The sequence below is a fragment of the Emydura macquarii genome, unplaced genomic scaffold, assembly GCF_026122565.2.
Source record: "Emydura macquarii macquarii isolate MOO-44397 ecotype Brisbane River unplaced genomic scaffold, CSIRO-AGI_Emac_v2 contig_1254, whole genome shotgun sequence".
NCBI lineage: Eukaryota > Metazoa > Chordata > Testudines > Chelidae > Emydura > Emydura macquarii.
In genome coordinates this window covers 3,953,215-3,970,210 of record NW_027131391.1, presented here as the reverse complement: position 1 = coordinate 3,970,210, position 16,996 = coordinate 3,953,215, and the positions used below count along the sequence as shown (strand labels likewise).

Here is a 16,996-nt window from a genome sequence, read left to right as displayed (position 1 = left end):
TGTAGCACTTGGAGACTTAATACTTGGGTCCAAATTCACCCTCAGTGCAAGCGTCTAACTGCCCCTGACTAATGGAATTGCACTCCTGCAGCAGCAGCAGATTTGACCCATTCAGCCTGCAGGAACTTTAGGTACAGAATTGTATACAGCAGAAGAGTGCTGCAGCTTTCCTATTGTAGGAGACGTTAAATGATGTTTCCCATGACACTTAGTTTCACAAGAGGCTGCAACTGGTCTCCAAAGGATCATCTCAACCAGGGATGATGTACCATTACCCACTGCCAATTACAGGGACATCTTGATTTAATCAGTGCTCTAGAGTCTGGAAACTGGCTTGACAGTAGCTGCTTCTGGCCTCCTGTCCTAAATTGCAGCAGGTTCGTGCAGGTACAGCCTAGGAATGACATCATAGTAGTAGTCACTTGTATGAAAGGGGAAAAAAATTTATTTTGCCTCTTGAAGTTAATAAAAATATCTCCAGCTCCTGTGTACATGAGGGCAAAAATACTACAGATCACGTTCAAGTAAAAAATAAAAGCATCTTCACTCACGAGGACTCTTGCCAAGGCCGATCTGTATCCCGGTGTGCTTTTCACATACAATGCAGAAGAAATATCCACGTGGTTAAAGCCCTCCGCTTGCAGAGGGTCCAGTCACTCTACGGGCTGGAAGAGCGATACTCCATGCCCCAGTCGTGCTACTTAGCTGTGCACGTGAGGTGGTCGGCTGCGCTACTGGGGTATAACGAGTGGCTGGTGACTGCTCTTCACTGTTGATGATGGCCATTTCACCACTCCTTTCTGCTACACAGCCACAGTCTACATACAGGGCTCACAGTTGCTGGCTAAGAAACATCTTTTAAAAAAAACCTGCTAGTTTAAAGAGATGTTCCATTCCCCCCCAAAAAAACCCTTGGTCCTTGCATTACAGAACGAGCCCCCTTGTGCTGCTGGGATCTTTTAGTGAGCTCTCCTTTAACACATTGGTTTTAGGTTCATGGGCTCCGGCCTAGCAAAGCTTCACCCAGTCAATGAGGCCCGGAGTTACCCAAGCTGAGTGTGGCCACTCAACGGTGACACTTCCCTTTATTTTACTACTGCAGCAGCCTGCCGCGGACAGTTATCTTCCAGCTAAACCCTGCTAACATTTGCACTCATTAACACAGTCCAACAGCACTTCGGGTTTTGGGGGTTTTGCAAGATTTAGGGATATTAAAAGCTTGGTCTCTTCAGGCTAGATTCCAGTTTGTGGGTGATTTAATTTTTCTAAAAAGAGGAAGTCTCGCCCCTAGGTTCAAGGGGAAGTTATTATCTTCCTGTCCTGTCAGTCACTGCTGTGCGTGCTGAGGTAGCCTACAACCTTTCCAGTTGTACGGCACTAGATACCTGGGTAGTTCTAAAAAGGGGGAATGAAGCAATTATGATAAAGCATCTGCTGCTGCTGCCAAAAACTAGGCCACATGAAACAGAGCAGTATTTGACACTGCTTCACACGCGCACACACACCCCTTTGATACGCTACACATGAGTCATGAGCCCTGGTTGGAAAACTCCCCGGAAATTAGACTCCAAAAAGCAGTACTTTGGCTGGAGAGAAAGTGAACAAGAAGCACAAGAGCGGGACAATAGAGCCCAGTTATCTGCATGGAAAACTGGTCCTCTCTCTCTCTCTGCCAATGTAAGAAGTTACCAGAGTGCCGAGAGTTCATCATTCTTACAAACTAGGCCACAGAATATTTACTAGGATATTACACTGGGTAATCCAACAACTAGACTTGTCCAAATGAGTGAACAAATCAGCTCAGGTAGTTATTTGCTGTTATAACCCACACACAAGTGTGTGCTTGGCCTCCCCCCACTGCAAACGAGCCAAGCTCAGGATTAGTGTATGCCATTGGGATAAAAATAAAAAGCTGCCCAAAGTTGAAATCACTTTCACAAAAACACCTCCCCACCCCCCAGTCACTGTCCTTAATATGTTCATCTTTCCATTACACAGAGGAGAAAGTTACACCATAAAAACCACAGTTACTGTGCTAGTGTCTTGCGTCTCAGCTGAGTGAGCTGATGAAGTCAAGAATACACAATTTCAGAATGGTGGCCACAGTGGTATCAAGAGGATCTTTCACTCTGCAAAGCTAACACCTCAATCCCACTCCACACCAGGCCCCATGCGACTGAACAGTTAGATATCCCTCGGTGTCACCCACAAAATGGCTATAGGAAGAGCATCTCTAACTCTTCAAAAACAAAAGGGGGAAACAAACCTTTTATTTCTAAGTCTTTGCCCACAAAGCAGAGACTTGTTCAGGTTCAGCCGTCTCAGAACCAGGCCAAAGAAAGTAAATATGAAAGCCACTGCCTCATTTAGTAGCTAAAGTAGGGGACACAGTCTCTCATTCATGAAAGTGCAGGTTTTGAGTTTGCATTGCCATACCAGTGAAGACTTCTCAGAGCCCTCGAGCTTTTAACACAATGTTCAGTAATTGCACTTGAAGTGAAAGCACCTAGAGAGAACTGAAACTTGTGTTGCTGTTGGTGGGATGCTTCTGAACCAAATGCCTCCTCACACAGCCATCAGAGTAGGACTCTTTGCTCCTCCTTGTCTGGGAGTTGAGTTCTAACAGATTCAAAGCTCAATCAACTAGCTCACTGCATGTGTTTTTGCTGGGTTCTCTTATTAAAATAACCTTCGTGGTCAAAGATGCAGCCCCAAACCGAGGAACAGAAATCCTTGCTCTAGAACCATAAAGCAGAGTGGGTCTCTGTGTCCATTTTACAACCCCAGCTGCTTCACCATGAACAAACAAAGCTCTGAAATAAGGAAGGAAGCCGGCCAGCTCCATGTCTCTTTGGGCCCCGTATCCTACACAGGGTTTAAAAGGTCCTGTAGGTGAGGAACTCTTTCATTTTCTTGGGAATGGGTAGTGCTAGGACCTGGTAAGTTGTCAGGAAGGTGCGGAGAGCTTTACGGCACAAGTGCTTCAGTGATGAGAGGACCTTGGGGGCACTCCAGAACTGGACGTGGCCATCTCTTGTCCTGCAACAAGAGACCGAGGACAAAGGTTAGCGTCCTTGCACCTCAGCACCTGAACATACAATGCAGCAGGCATGCGCTCACCCCGCTCCTGCGTAGGAAGGGAAGAAAAAGCCACGCTCACGTGATGTTTAGGAAGTGGATAGTCACCATGCATGGACCCTGGGATTGCAACAGCCTTGCAGATTTTCCACTCCATGGGAGACGACAGGCGCTCACGCACCCTCCCCTTCCCAACCCCACAAATGTCAGGGCATACTACCGACTGGGATGACTTCACGAGAGCCCATCCTGGATCACCCCACAGGTGAGCAGATTCACACTTAAAAGAAACCCAGAACTCAAGGCCTCTCAATTCTGGTTGAAAAAGCTGCACTGAAACTTTATGTTCCAGCAGAGGCTGCTGCAGACTTCGGAGCCCTGACACACAGGAGCAAGGGCTGACTCTGCAACATCACAGCTCACTGCTGAGCCCTGGAGTCCAGAGGGGCAGGAACCAGGGATTGCTAGCTGAGGCGGAAGAATAAGGCAGAAACCCAGTGAAGCTTGGATAGTAGGAAATGGTGAGGGAAACACAATGCTCCAAGCACAGTATTTTCCAACACAGCTCTATCCGGCACCAATGCCATGCCCACACTAGGAACCCTATTCCAGTAGAAGAATCCTGCTGTAATACGCCCGTAAAGTACTCCTAGTGTGGACACAGCTACACCAGCAAAGCTGTGCTTCGTACTAACATGGCAAAACCACCCCCCATGAAAAAACACGCTCTGCTGGTAGAAGTGCAGTTCTGCTGGTTTAGCATCTACGACTTCTACCAGCACAACTGTGTCGGTGAGGGGTGTGGCGACTGATTCAGCTGGGTGCTGGTAGAAGCCCGTAGCGCAGACCTGGCTGCCCTGGAGATGCCCATTTTTGAGACAGCAGCAGCACTGCAGAATGGTGTGTATTTTGGGTCAAAGTGGAGTCACATTCCCCTGCCTCCCTCACTCCAAACTCAGCTCAAACACAACGCGCTCTTGGCAGGACAGCACGTCCCACTGCCCTGCACACAACATACGCACCCTGTAGCGATAAACCCGCCGTGTGGGAAGTATACGCAGCAGAGACCATTGGTCATAGGTGCAAAGGCCACTGGAGTTCTTAGTTCCAGATCCCAGATCCTCAGGAGTCTAAAGGAGAGGGAAAGAGAGAAACCATGAGGACCCTGGAGTTCACAAATCCAAGTAGCACCAGCTGTTCCAGTTGCAGCAGCTAAAATAAATCCTCAGCTGTTGAAGTTAAAATATAATAACCACACACATTTCTAAAGCAAATTTCATCCATAGGCCTCCAAGCAATTTACAACATTACTTAAGCCTGACGACAACACGGCGAGACAAGCATCATATCCATTTTAGAGGAGCTTAAAGTGAGGGAGAGATGAAGTGACTTGGCTCAAGATTATAACAACATATAAGAGCAACCATATGGGGTGAGACCATGGTCCATCTTGCCCAGTATCCTGTCTCTGACAGTGGCCCATACCAGAGCTTTAGGGGGAGTGTACAGACCAGGGCAATCATGGATTGATCTACCCCCATTTTCTACTCCTGGCTTCTGGTAGTCAGAGATTTAGGTTTGCCCAGAGCATGGGGTTACATCCCTGACCATCTTGGCTAATAGCTATTGATGGACCCATCCTCCACAAACTTAGCAAGTTCTCTTTTGAACCCAGTTATACTTTTGGCCATTACAACATCCAATGGCAATGAGTTCCATAGGTCAATTGTGTCAAAAAATATTTCCTCTTGTTTGTATTCCTGCTGCCTACTAATTTCATTGGGTGACCCGTTTTTTACATGTGTGAAAGTATAAATAACACTTCTCCATTCACTTTTTCCACACCATTCCTGATTTTATAGACCTCTATCATATGGCTCCCTACTCAACTCATTTCTAAGCTGAATAGCTCTAATCTTTTTAATCTCTCCTCATATGGAAGCCGTTGATCATCTTTGTTGCCCTTTTCTGAACCTTTTCCAGTTTCAGGATACTGGTGTCAGTATAAACGGACAAGGCACAAAAGACATGTCGTACCAAAACCAGAGTCAAGTCATGCTGCTCTGAAAGCCTGTAAGCCCAGGCACTAGCAGAAGCAACCAACTTTAAAAGGCAGAGGTCCCTGCTGGAAAGTTGAGGACCAGCAGCTGAGAAGAGCTTTGCCGCTCATCTCAACGGCTGTGACAGGGACCCTGCAGTAGTCAGCTCTAAAATGCCACCCTCCAAGTCCCTCACCTGTCGTCTGCCACCGTAGCAAGATATAAGCCTTCAGGAGAGAAGCACACGGACCTCAGGGAGCTGCAGTGGATGTCACCGCCGTAGTCCAACGCCGCGTGCAGCGGAATGTGGCTAAGCAAGAGGGAAAAAGAAGCGCTCACTCACCACGTCGGTTTGAGCTGTAATGGAGTCCTGGCCCTGGCCCCTACGGCTGGCTGGGTGTGGGGGGACGGAGACATGGTAAATCAGGGCTCCTGCCTTCCGAGAGTCAGCGCGGACGGCATTGGAGCACAGCTCACAGGTGTCACTGTTAAACGCGCCTTTCCCTGGTCGTGAGTGGGTCGCAGACTGCGACCACCTCCATGGCGGGAGCCGTCCACTTCCTGGGCTGCTCTTCAAAAACGAGGCAGGAAAGTGCCACCGTGCAGAGCTATGGGGACGCTGGGCCTGGGACTAGCTACAGACGCCAAAGAGCAGCGGGGAAAGGGCGGGCGTCATCCCTTCCCTCCTATGCCGCAAGAGCAACACCTAAAGCAGTAAAACACAGCCACCTACCCTCGGGGATGGGAAAAGGCCGTTCATTTACCTTCTCCCTCGCGGGGAGGAGAGGCCTAGACCGATGTACACAGCAGGGGAACCGAGCTGGCAATGTGCAGCAGCCCCTAGGCTAAGCAGCCTCAGGCCCCCTCTGCCCCAGCGCTCCCTCTCTCCAGGGGCCCTCTGCTCCCTGTGTGCCCAGAAAGCTGCCATGCCAACCGGAGCCGCCCTCCTTACCGAAGCGTTCTCAGCTGCTCCCCCGTGTAGGGGTCCCACATGATGACGCAGGTGTCGTAGGAGGCGGTGACCAGCAGAGCAGAGTCTGGCGAGAAGTTGCACGACACCACACTGCTCTGGTGCCCTTCCAGCTTCCTGATGAGGGTGTAGGAGCGCATGCTCCACAGGAGGGCCTGGGGGCGGGTACCATAGGGGAGAGTTACAATCTCTGCTCACAGGAGGGGAGCAGACCCTAGCCTGGGAACGCTAGGGAGAGAAGAATCTTCTTATCCGCCACGGAGCGCTCAGACCACCCAAGGGTTAACCCCTGGGACACTGGCGGTGTGGGAGGGGGAAACGGGCACCACTCGTGCAGGCAGCAGCCGGTCTGATGCACGCCAGCGCTCGGCTCAGCAAGACACACTCTGCAGCTTAAAGACTCCAACTGAATGGCTGGGCACGACAGGGACTGTGCCTAGGGGAAGGAACGGGTCTGACTCCCGAGCTCTCTGCCCGAGCTAGCTAGCTAGCTTTGATCTTGGGTACCAGATCAGCAGGGCTTCAACACGGGCTGTGCCAGCCCCCCTGCAGCCCCAGGGAATTACTTGCATGGCTTGCCTGCGCTGAGGCTCTCTTTGAGTGGCTGAAACAGCAGCTGGAGCCGGCCACTGTCACCAGTGGGAGGGAGGGTGGCCAGGACCCAGAGCCGTGACAGAGCCCTCCCCCCCGGGAATGGTAAGAAAAAGGGCTTGGGACACGTTTCAGATCAACTACAGATGGACCTTGTTCTCCTATCTCCCCTGCTTGCTGCATCCCGACATCCACACGCTGATCTCCCCAGGGCAGAGACACTCTCCCTGGTCCGAGCCCAATGGGGCCCTGATCCTCCCACTGGGGGTCCCAGGCGCTCCCAGAACAACTGCGTCCAGGGCACCAGAACATGCCCCCGTAGAGGACCAGGGTGCTCGAAACCCGGAGCAGGAGGAACAGTCACAGGTCTGCGCCACTTGGCAGGTCCCATGAGCGGTGGGATTCGATAGACACTGACTGGGGGCACCGTGCCCAGCCCCTCCTGGCCAGCTGCTTCCCTTTTAAAGGGATGGCTGTAGGCCTGCTCTGTGGTGAAAGAGCAGCGCCCCCGCACTGCAGAGACCACAAACCCTGCCTTAAGTCTGAGGCGACAGGCTCCAAGCTGGCGTGCAGGTGGGAAACGCAGCGCTCTCTCCAGGAGATGGTGACAGCCCTGCCCTTCCCTTCCCTTCCTCCCCGTGATGAGCAAGCAGCAGCACTTGCAGACCCAGCAAAGACAAGGCGGCTTTGGACTCTGGGGGACTCTAGCACCTGGGACTGAGGGAGGGCAGGACATCGTACCTGGGAATGGCAAAGGGCGGGAACGTTCAGTGATGGGACATGGGTCTGTACTAGGATGGCTCCGGCGGACCAGTCTATGGAACAGCACCACCACTGATATCAGCGAGACGCCAGGGAGAAGGGCAAGATGGGTAACGGTCGGGGGCAGTAGACACAAGGCAGGTCCATTCAGAAGAGCCGCTGGATCCCGGAGTCCCAAGGGCCAGCACACACCACTAATCCAGCTCGCCTGCACTACAGAGGATCCGGTGGGCTCTCTGGCAGCTGGATGGGTAAGAAATGAGACCACCCACCCCCACTCCTTCCCCCAGTAACATGCAAGACTCACAGATTTCTCTCCAGCGGCAGAGCACAGCATGCTGCAATCAGGGGAGATGGAGCAGCAGTACACCCACTGCGTGTGGCCCGACAGCACCTGGACGTGCTTACCTGGGGATGGTAACAACAGTTTGAGAGAGGACCATCCAGTCCAGAGAGAGGGAGAGCTGGACCACTCATTCCTGCCTTCACTCTGAAGCCAGCCTTCTCAAGCAAGGAAACAGGATCTGTCAGACCAGATTAGATCCGATACATTTCCCCATGTGGACGCCCTCTCTGCTGCATGGGGTTTATTCTCAGAGTACGTCTACCCTGCAATCAGGGGGTGCGACTGCGGCTTGTGCAGACATACCTGAGATAGCTTTAATCTAGCCAGCTTGGATCCCGGAGTATTGGAGCTCAGCGCAGGCAAATCATGCAAGTAATTCCCCAGGGCTCCAGGGGGCTGGCACAGCCCATGCTGAAGCCCTGCCGCTCTGATACCCAAGATCAAAGCTAGCTAGCTCAGGCAGGACTACTCAAGCTAGCCCCATGCCCCGGATTGCAGCACAGACATGCCCTCAGTCAGCCTCCAGTGATCCCAGCAGGCTGGGCATCCCTTAACCGTACTGGGGGAAGCAACCGAGAGTTCGCTCCACTTGCTGCTCACTTGTGCTACCACAACTCAGGGCGTTCTATCCTGTCTGCCTGGAGTTCTCCACTGGGCGAGGTTCAATGTGCTTTCCATGAGCTGGGACTGGACAGCTCAGCACATGCACATTAATAATGGGGGCATGGACCCTGAAGTCCTCCTTGCATCCAAGGAGCACAGAGACCCGTCTGGATGATACCAGCTCCAACAGTGTCGCAGAACTGCTCAGAATGACCTGAGAGTCGGGGGCCCCCCCCGCCACCTGCACACTCTACAGGAACACGTGCACTCACTTGGACCATCTCTGCTCAAGTCCCAGACGCGGAGGGTCTTGTCCCGGGACGCAGAGACAAGAATCAGGCTTCCGTTGGGAGCGAAGCTCAGGTCTCTCACCACGTCCAGGTGCCCGGAGAGACTGAAAAGAAAGTGTCCTGTGGACACGAGCGCACAGCTCAGGACCGTCTCTCCATGGGCACAGACACAAGCGCATCTCGCCTCGCCCCACCCGCGGGAACGCAGCCCACCTCGGGCGGATGCGCTTGTCGGGGCAGCTCCAGGCACATGCACTGCCCGCTACTAGCTGCACTTCCAGCATCGAGGGCCTGGCAAATGCTGACGAGGGCATGTGGTCTAGAGAAGGGGGCAGCGCTTCTTTAGCCACGAGTGACCTTCTACAGCCCTAAGGATTGTGGCCACAGCCCGGCCCACAGCCACCAGGAAGCAAAACGGCGTGCAAAACGCCTGCTGGGGTCAACGTTACTGGCCTGGTCTATTCCTGTGGGAGAACAGGCAGGAGTTCGTCTGTCTGTCTGTTCCCCCTCCTCAGCCTGGCTGCTGTAGTTCTGAGCTGCTGCCCAGAAGGAGAAGGGTATCCATAGAGGTAATGGACAGAAGGCAGGCTCACTGTCCCACTGACCACAGCGAGCGGAGGCTGCTGCCAGGTAATTCAGAAGCAGCACTGCCAGGTTCCAGGGGCACGCTGGGCCAGGCCAGCTCGGAGAGGGGCTGCAATGTGAGACGCAGTGCTGGGGAATACGAGGACCGTGCTCAGGGGCACAGAAAAGCTCCATGGGAGGAGGAGAAGGGGGAGAGGAAGGCACAGACTGCCCAGCCCATCCAGGGTACAGCGAGGGCAGGGCGACTGTGGGGCAAAGTGATGCACCTATCCCTCTTCTCAGGGGCTGGATTAATCCAGCAGGTTGAACCCTCACCCCCACCAATCACCTGTTTGCACCTCCCAGACTTTAATCTGCCCGTCATTGAGTCCCGTGGCAAGGATCAGACAGGACCGACCCGGAGCCAGCAGGCCGTCCCGCTCCTTAGCCCCACGCGGCAGCCAGGCACTGAAGGCCAGCCCCCACACAATCTGGCCACATTCCAGCGTCTTCTCCTTCGCGCCGCCTCCGCCTCTCACGTCGGCTCTGACGCCGTGGCTCTTGCGTTCAGATGCTTTGCAGCTTCTGCAGAGAGCAGAGGATTGTCTGGTCATTCAGCAGCTGCCGGGACTGCCTCGCCCTCGCCCAGCCCCCATAATTCACACTCAGGGAAGGAGAGCCTACGGACGCTGCGAGGTGGCTTGAAGCACAATCTCCTGTGTTAGTGACTAACCCCACCGTTTTGTGCAACTGTATGTAACCCTTTGATAACAGAGAGAATTGAACTTTCCTGTAAACTGTGCTAGCGATTAGCGAAAGTGTCTGGGGCTGTCCATAAATTACGTAACATCTTTTGGGTGATTTTCAAGACCCACCACCCCCTTATGACACTTAGTAACACTGAAACAAACATGCAAAATGAAGGATCCCCCCCATGCATTACCTAAATTATGGACAGCCCCTTTACACTGAAATCTGACCATTCAAGGGACTGACAAAAACGCATTGCTTAATGCAGGTAGTTTTCCAGTTCAGCGGGAGGGAGGAAAACTGAGCCATATGCCAGGATGGTCTCTGAAGACAAGATGGCTGTCTAACTGAGGTGATCTCTTGCAAAGGTTTCATTCTCCAATTAAAAAACACAAGCCCAAAGCAAGCACGTTAACCCACCAGAGGGATGGGGTTTCAGATCTGCAGGCTCCCAGGAGCATTTCCTTTGCCGAAGGAAAGGCGACATGTTAACAGAACATTTCCAGGTAACAAGACGGCAAGCTCCCAGGGTGGTGTGATAGCCAGAGGGAGGCATGCAGGAAGGTTACACTGGCATGGTGGTGATGGGGGATCCATTGACTTCTGACTTGCACATTAGCACTTCTTCCAAGCTTATCCACAGCTTTATCACTAATCTCAGCCTTGGTGGCTAGTCCCGTATGTGCTACGTGCTGTCTAGCAGAGCGGGTCCTGACGCAGCAGGCTGAACAGGAATCCTTCCTTCTTCCAGCTGGGTGTTCCCCCAGGGAGCTTACGGTGCAGGGATCTTTGAGAGAGTCGTGTAATATGGCTCAGCACAGTTCTGCGAGGGCCCTAACAGCACCCAGACTCAGCTGTTAGAGCACCTATTGGGGGGCACCTGGACTCCCTCGATGGCTGGTTTATGGGAGGACATTAAGAGCACAGACTGCTAACCTGACTGATGAATTCACCCGGGAAGGAGGCGGGGGAAGGTGGGAATTGACCCTGATGCTGCAGGAGCTATGGGAGGCCAGGTTTAATCTCTAGTCCCTCGCCTTTCTTTACCCGCTGCTTGCTGAGCCCTGGGGGACACCGAGTTAGAGGGTCACAACTTAGTGCAGAAAGAACAGAAGAGCCGGAGAGACGCCCTCCCCCTCTGGGCCGCCGGATGGTACTTACAGCTCCGGTTCCTCCAAGGGCCAAGGGATCAGCTTGACGATACAGTGACCCTGAGACCAGGCAAACCAGGTGCCATCTGGGGAAAACGCAACGCTCCACGTCTCACAGCTCGACTTCCAGTCGTACCGCTGGGGTCGCCCTGGCTTCAGCTCTGCCAGCAGGAGAGGCTCATCTGGGGAACGAGATGGCGCGGTGACTGAAAGAGCATGCGACAGGGCCAACCTTCCACCCTACCACCCCACCCACCCACCCACGGGGACGGCAGCACTGCTGAGCTGAGGGTCGGCAGCAAACACGAAGCCACACAAACAGCAGCCAAGTCTAGTGGCTGGAACGTGGGGACTGGACCTCTCAAATTCTAACCCCAGCTCCGACGTTCCCTCTGCAAGCGTGGGGCGAGTCATTTAGCGCCCTGTCCTGTTCCCATGAATTCATGGTGCGGCATGGGCCCCCCGGGCCACATTTTCAAGACATTAGGGACCACCTGAAGATGTCCAAGGATTTTGAGAAAAGGCAGCCTGTTTTGTCCAGCTACACTTTGTGAAAGCTCCCCCGCATCAGCTGCAGGATAGGGCACTAGCCGGCAAGGCAGGAGACCCGATTTCTAGCTCCAGTGATCGCGGGTGGCCTTCGGCAAGGCACTCCAGGCCAGATCTGTAAAGCTATTTAGGTGTAGAATACTTTGAGGGCTCCCGATGCAGAGCTACGTTATTATTGAAATACTGACTGGCTCGCCCTGCTGCAGGCCTCTGCTCTAAAACAGGACAGTCTGGTTGCTGTTCCGCTTTAGCGTTCACAAGGTTTACTACTCGAGATGTTAAATACCACATGTTCAACAGTCGCAGCTCGTCTAGCCAGAGGCTGGAACTGCCATCAACACAGGCCCCTCTTCAGAAGCCTCAAGAATCCCTGTTTGAATCAGAGACCGGAAGCTTTGCACAAAGTGTATATGTTACGCGTGACTAGAATCAACCCAGCAAGCAAGCAGGGGTGCAGGGAGGGAAGTCTCGCGTTCCAAGGTGGCCCCTTTAGGTTGGACACACGGGCCTATATCTCCCGCAACACAATCTCTCAGCTCCTGTGGGGCTCATTTACAGCAGACAGAAGAGGTCATCCTTACCAATAAATGGTGTACTTTTACCAAACCAAAAGTATATAGCAGGCACTTTTCATGAGGGCACCTGGAGGCAACTCAGCTGGATAAATCACGTTGCATCCTATGACACCGGCCACCTGCTGCATCACTGCTTTTTAAAGCACAGATTGGCCCTTCCGTTCATGCACAAGTTTAACGCCAATGGACTAGACCAACCATACTGCCTAGAGTCCTGCAACGTACTTCAAGCCTGACCCAGGACGAGGCCCTTACTCCAAACCGGTCTTGACATGGCAACACTTCCGGTCCAGCTGCTGAGCCACACTGAGTGATGGTTTTGTAACAGGGACAAACGCCCTCTAGGGTTAGGCTGACACCACACAACTCATTCTCCCAGGGAACTAAACTACATTTGAAACCAGGATCTGCTTGGGACGGCATTTTTCACTCCACAGCGGTAATGTTACAACCTTACATTTTAGCAGTCTGGGCAGCCAGTAACCATGCCTTCAACTTTCCTGCCTACTGAGCTTTGCTCAGGTGAATAAGTCTTCAAAGTACATTAATCTCGATGGGGCATTCCCCGCAGCAGAACACTAGAAATTACGTTATGCTAAATGGCATCAAAGGCTGGGATGAAGGGAGACTGCAGCAGCGCAGTGATACAGGACTGTAGAATTAGCAGAGCAGGCGAGCGCCGAGGCTTAGCATGGGAACAGAGGCACGTCGCCTGCTGTACTCGCAGCTACGCCACTTCTGGGCCTCTGAGGCTGCCAATCACGTGCTTTTCTGAGGTAGCCACCAAATTTGTTTTCACCTGTAACCAGTCCAGGATTTGAACCCAGCTCTCCAGAAACTAAGCTCAGGCACTAACCCACAGCAATAGGAGTGTTCAGTTTTACACTGCAAAAAGATCTGGAAGGTGACCTGCAAAGGGAAAAGAGGAGGAAAGGGACTGTGCCCTTTTTTGCTACTTGACAGTGCGGGTGAGTTGCTCAGTGAATCTTGGATTGTTGATTTCAGGAAGAGTGTTGACAAAAACCTGAAGGGAGCCCTCCTGTCCAGACCTCCACGAGCAGAGTCTGGTCCCTGCGCAGCGTCCCCAGGAGCACAGAGGGGCAAGGGGAAGAAATGAATCTTTAACTGGGTCTCACCTGAGGCCATGACACTGAATGAGGAAAGAGGCAGCAGGTGCATGTCACATTATGATGCACCCAGGAACATTTGGGCAACCAGATTTTCAGCTGGATGGTCACAGTAACCACTCTGTGGAAGAGAGGTGCTGTGTGAAGTGGAATGCTTCACTGCCACCACTCTAAACTGGTAAGAAACAGAACACGGGTATCGCAGGATGTTAACTGCAGCTCCATTCTCAGTTTGAAAGAAACACGAGCTCATCTTTATCCCAAACAGCAGTCACAATGACACCGGTAGGGGAAAGAGCTTGCCAAGAACAGCTATTAGCCCAGTACGAGTGCACACAATGAGACTGGATGTTAGTGCTTCCTACACCAGACTGGCAGACTCTGTCATAGCCTCACTATGATCTTGAGCACATCACGTCACCTCCGTGCCTCAGTTTCCCCAACACCTACTTTGGGAATCTGGGAGAAGTGACAATTCATTGATCCTTACAATGCAATTTGAGAACCTTGGATGGAAGATGCTACAGGAGGGCAAAGTACAATAATCACACTGACACTGCGCCAAGACTACCTTAGTACATTACTTTCCAATTAGGCTTTGGCGGTCAGCGGGATAATAGCTTACATGTAAATAGCGCCTCTGATCCCAATGGATCTCAAAGCATTCTAGAAACTTCAGACACAGACCACCACTGAAATGCAGCCACCTCTCGGGTGGCAAATTAGATGCACGCCACCTTGCACAACAGCAGAGAGGAAACTCCAGCCCAAAAAAGTCGTTCAAGCCCCAGGATATAACCAGCATGTAGAACAGGAAACATCTTGATGGAGACCCAACACTATCATGATCACTTGCAATTTCCCCCAATATTAGATTTCAGAGGATGGGTATTAAAGATACATTAGGAAGAAATGAAGAGCTTAGTAAACAACTGCAACAGCAACGTTGTGCACTTTTATATGGCTTTTCCATAACTCACCAGCCACAAAAAAAATCTGATACCAACAAATAGATGCGGTATAGTCACTGATTTGCAGCAGGAGACTGGTAGGCTTTTAATACAAAGTGTGTATTGATAAAATACCAGTGTCTGACATTTAACATGAAGTTATATTTCACTCCTCAAAAAGTGAAGGTAAATGCCTCCCGTAACACATGATGTAAGAACAGGGCTGCCTATTTATAAGCCTAAAAATTATCTATTCCCTTTACTCCCCCCTCCCCACTGCAACCCCAGCAACGGCTATCCCCTAGAAAGACTTTCCCACGTCAGCAGAATGAATGAAGGGGTCTCCTGAGGGCGATTTATGCTAGGAAATACACCTGTTACTGAAAATGCTTTTCACCCAGCCTCAGCTCACGGGTGAAATGTTTTTTTCTGGTCTATGTTAGCCTTTAAACCATTTTCAATACCTTCCACGACTGACAATCATCATCCATGTTGGTTGAGTTTCCTAGTGAAGATATGGCTTACGAGGCGTGTCTGCTCAAAAGCAGGAGATAGCCACTGTGTATTTAATGGTTTATTAGTGATCATCTCTGCAACCGTCAAGCATATTCTCATGGCAACAGTGCTTTCAACAGAACCATTTACACACAGTAGGCCAGGTTTTCTGAAGTGCAGAGAACCTGCAACCGAAGTAAATGGAAGTTATGGATCATCAGCATTCCTGAAAACCACCCTTGTGCCGGAGCATTCTGGGACTCCTGCCTCAGAACACACCACAGTGGTGCAAGGAGCAGGAGCTTTTGGGTAATTTCCAGACAGAAAGCCCTGCTTGTGGGATGGAAATAAGACCACCGCATGAAGCAGTGAATTGCAGCATCTGTTGCTTCTCTGGGCAGAAAAAAGCCACTGTAGACTACACTGGCTCAGTGCCGCACTGCTGAAGACCTACTCCTAAATGTAGCCAGTCATTAAATCCAACTCTTGTGAAATGCCTGGGACACCTGCTGGGGTGTGTGGATACAAGGTGTTCCCAGTCAGTTTCCTGGAATGCTTTTGTTTTCCTCCTTCCGCTGAAAGCAGATAGAGCCTGGCTGAGGAGACAGTCACCCCTCAAGCCCCATGCACTCCGCTAACCAGGACACTTCAGTGACCCGCGAGTGACCCCATCAAAAAAAGAAAAATCGTTCTCTCTCTGGAAAGCCTTGACCTGCTGCTGTTCCAGGCAGCCCCAGGGTCACTGCACCTGGCAGAAAAGAGACGGCTCCAGGGTGCCTTAGCTCTTGACCTTCAATCCCTTGCTCTGGTCTCTGCCCCGCAGCCCAGCTGGCCGATTTGTCGGGGTCTTTCACACAGCAGCAGGGGCGAGAGACCCAGGGCCAAGGGGGTGCCGAGCCCCTAAGCTTGGCCGAGGGGCTGGGCCCACTAACGAACCTTGGACCCGGCTTTGAAACGGACTTGGAAATCCTCCGCCCCGTGCACCGAACGAGGGCAGCTGAAGCCCGGCCAAGAGCCACCCCCCCCGCATCCTGCAGCCTCCCCCGGCCCGGCTGTGACTCCGCTCTGCCCCGGAGAGGTCCACCCAGCTCCCCTGCACCAATCCGGCCTCCCGGGCGCCGCGGCCAGGCCAGCGCTGCTAGCACCAGCTCCCCCCAACACCCCCCGGCCGCCTGCCCGCCCCCCCGTCACCAGCTCCCCCCAACACCCCCCGGCCGCCTGCCCGCCCCCCCCGTCACCAGCTCCCCCCAACACCCCCGGCCGCCTGCCCGCCCCCCCGTCACCAACACCCCCGCTCCCCCCCCCCCCCCTCAACACCCCCCGGCCGCCTGCCCGCCCGCCCCCCCAACACCCCCCGGCCGTCCCGCCCCCCCCCACCAGCTCCCCCCAACACCCCCCGCCCCCCCCCCCCGTCACCAGCTCCCCCCAACACCCCCCGCCGCCTGCCCGCCCCCCCGTCACCACAGCGGCCTCCTGCCCCCGCCCCCGGCGCCTGCACCCCCCTCCCCCTCCGTCCCCCCGGCGCCCGCCCCCGGCCCCGCCCCTGCGCCCCTCACCTTCCACCTGCTGGGCCCCAGGGCCTCCGGGCGGCGCCTCCATGTGGCGCGGGACTGGGCAGGGCTGCCCCGGGGAGAGCCGAGAGGGGAGCCCGGGGCTGTCCGCGGGGCGGGGCCCATTGAGGGCGGCGGGGGGGGGGAGTCGCGGGGCCGCTCCGAGCCCGCTGGAGCCGGGTCCGGGGCAGCTCGGGGCGGGGGCAGGGACCGGGGCCGGCGCGGCGCACAGCTGCTTCCCGTCACATGGCCCCTGCCGGGGGCGGCGGCTCCAGCCGAGGCTCCGGCCCCACCTAGCGGCCGAGGAGGGCAGGGGGGACCCGGCTCGCCCCCCCCGGGCGCCGCGAAGGCGGGATGGGGGCTGCGGGGCGCCCCCGGGCCGGGCTACCCCGGCCGCAGCTTCCCCCGCGCCGAGCCAGGGGGTCCCGGGGAGCCCGGTGCGCACCGCGACAGCCCCTCCGGCTGGGACGGGGACCAGGCGGGGCTAGATGCCGGCACCTTCCGTCACACTGGCTCCCCCCCGGGGCTGCACTGGTGTAACTGGGGTCACGTCTCTCCCCAACGTGGTTACACCCGTGCGCACAACGCCTGCAGGCCTTAGGGTGC

General features: G+C 54.1%; 1 protein-coding gene across 2 annotated transcripts; it reads right to left on the bottom strand.

Moving 5' to 3' along the window:
• Positions 1-422: 422 nt before the first annotated feature.
• WSB2 (WD repeat and SOCS box containing 2) lies at positions 423-16,544 on the bottom strand. 2 transcript variants are annotated; one of them, XM_067550127.1, is made up of 9 exons: positions 16,397-16,544; positions 11,155-11,326; positions 9,593-9,849; positions 8,662-8,799; positions 7,748-7,848; positions 6,070-6,242; positions 5,314-5,427; positions 4,101-4,208; positions 423-3,039 (listed from the first exon to the last, which is right to left on the bottom strand). In XM_067550127.1, exons 1-9 carry the CDS (start codon positions 16,437-16,439, stop codon positions 2,877-2,879), a joined length of 1,269 nt encoding a protein of 422 aa, XP_067406228.1. In that variant the 5' UTR covers positions 16,440-16,544; the 3' UTR covers positions 423-2,876. The 2 variants fall into 2 exon arrangements, with proteins under 2 accessions (XP_067406228.1, XP_067406229.1); XM_067550128.1 differs by having other exon boundaries at positions 9,593-9,828; positions 16,397-16,542.
• Between the last annotated feature and the right edge of the window lie 452 nt (positions 16,545-16,996).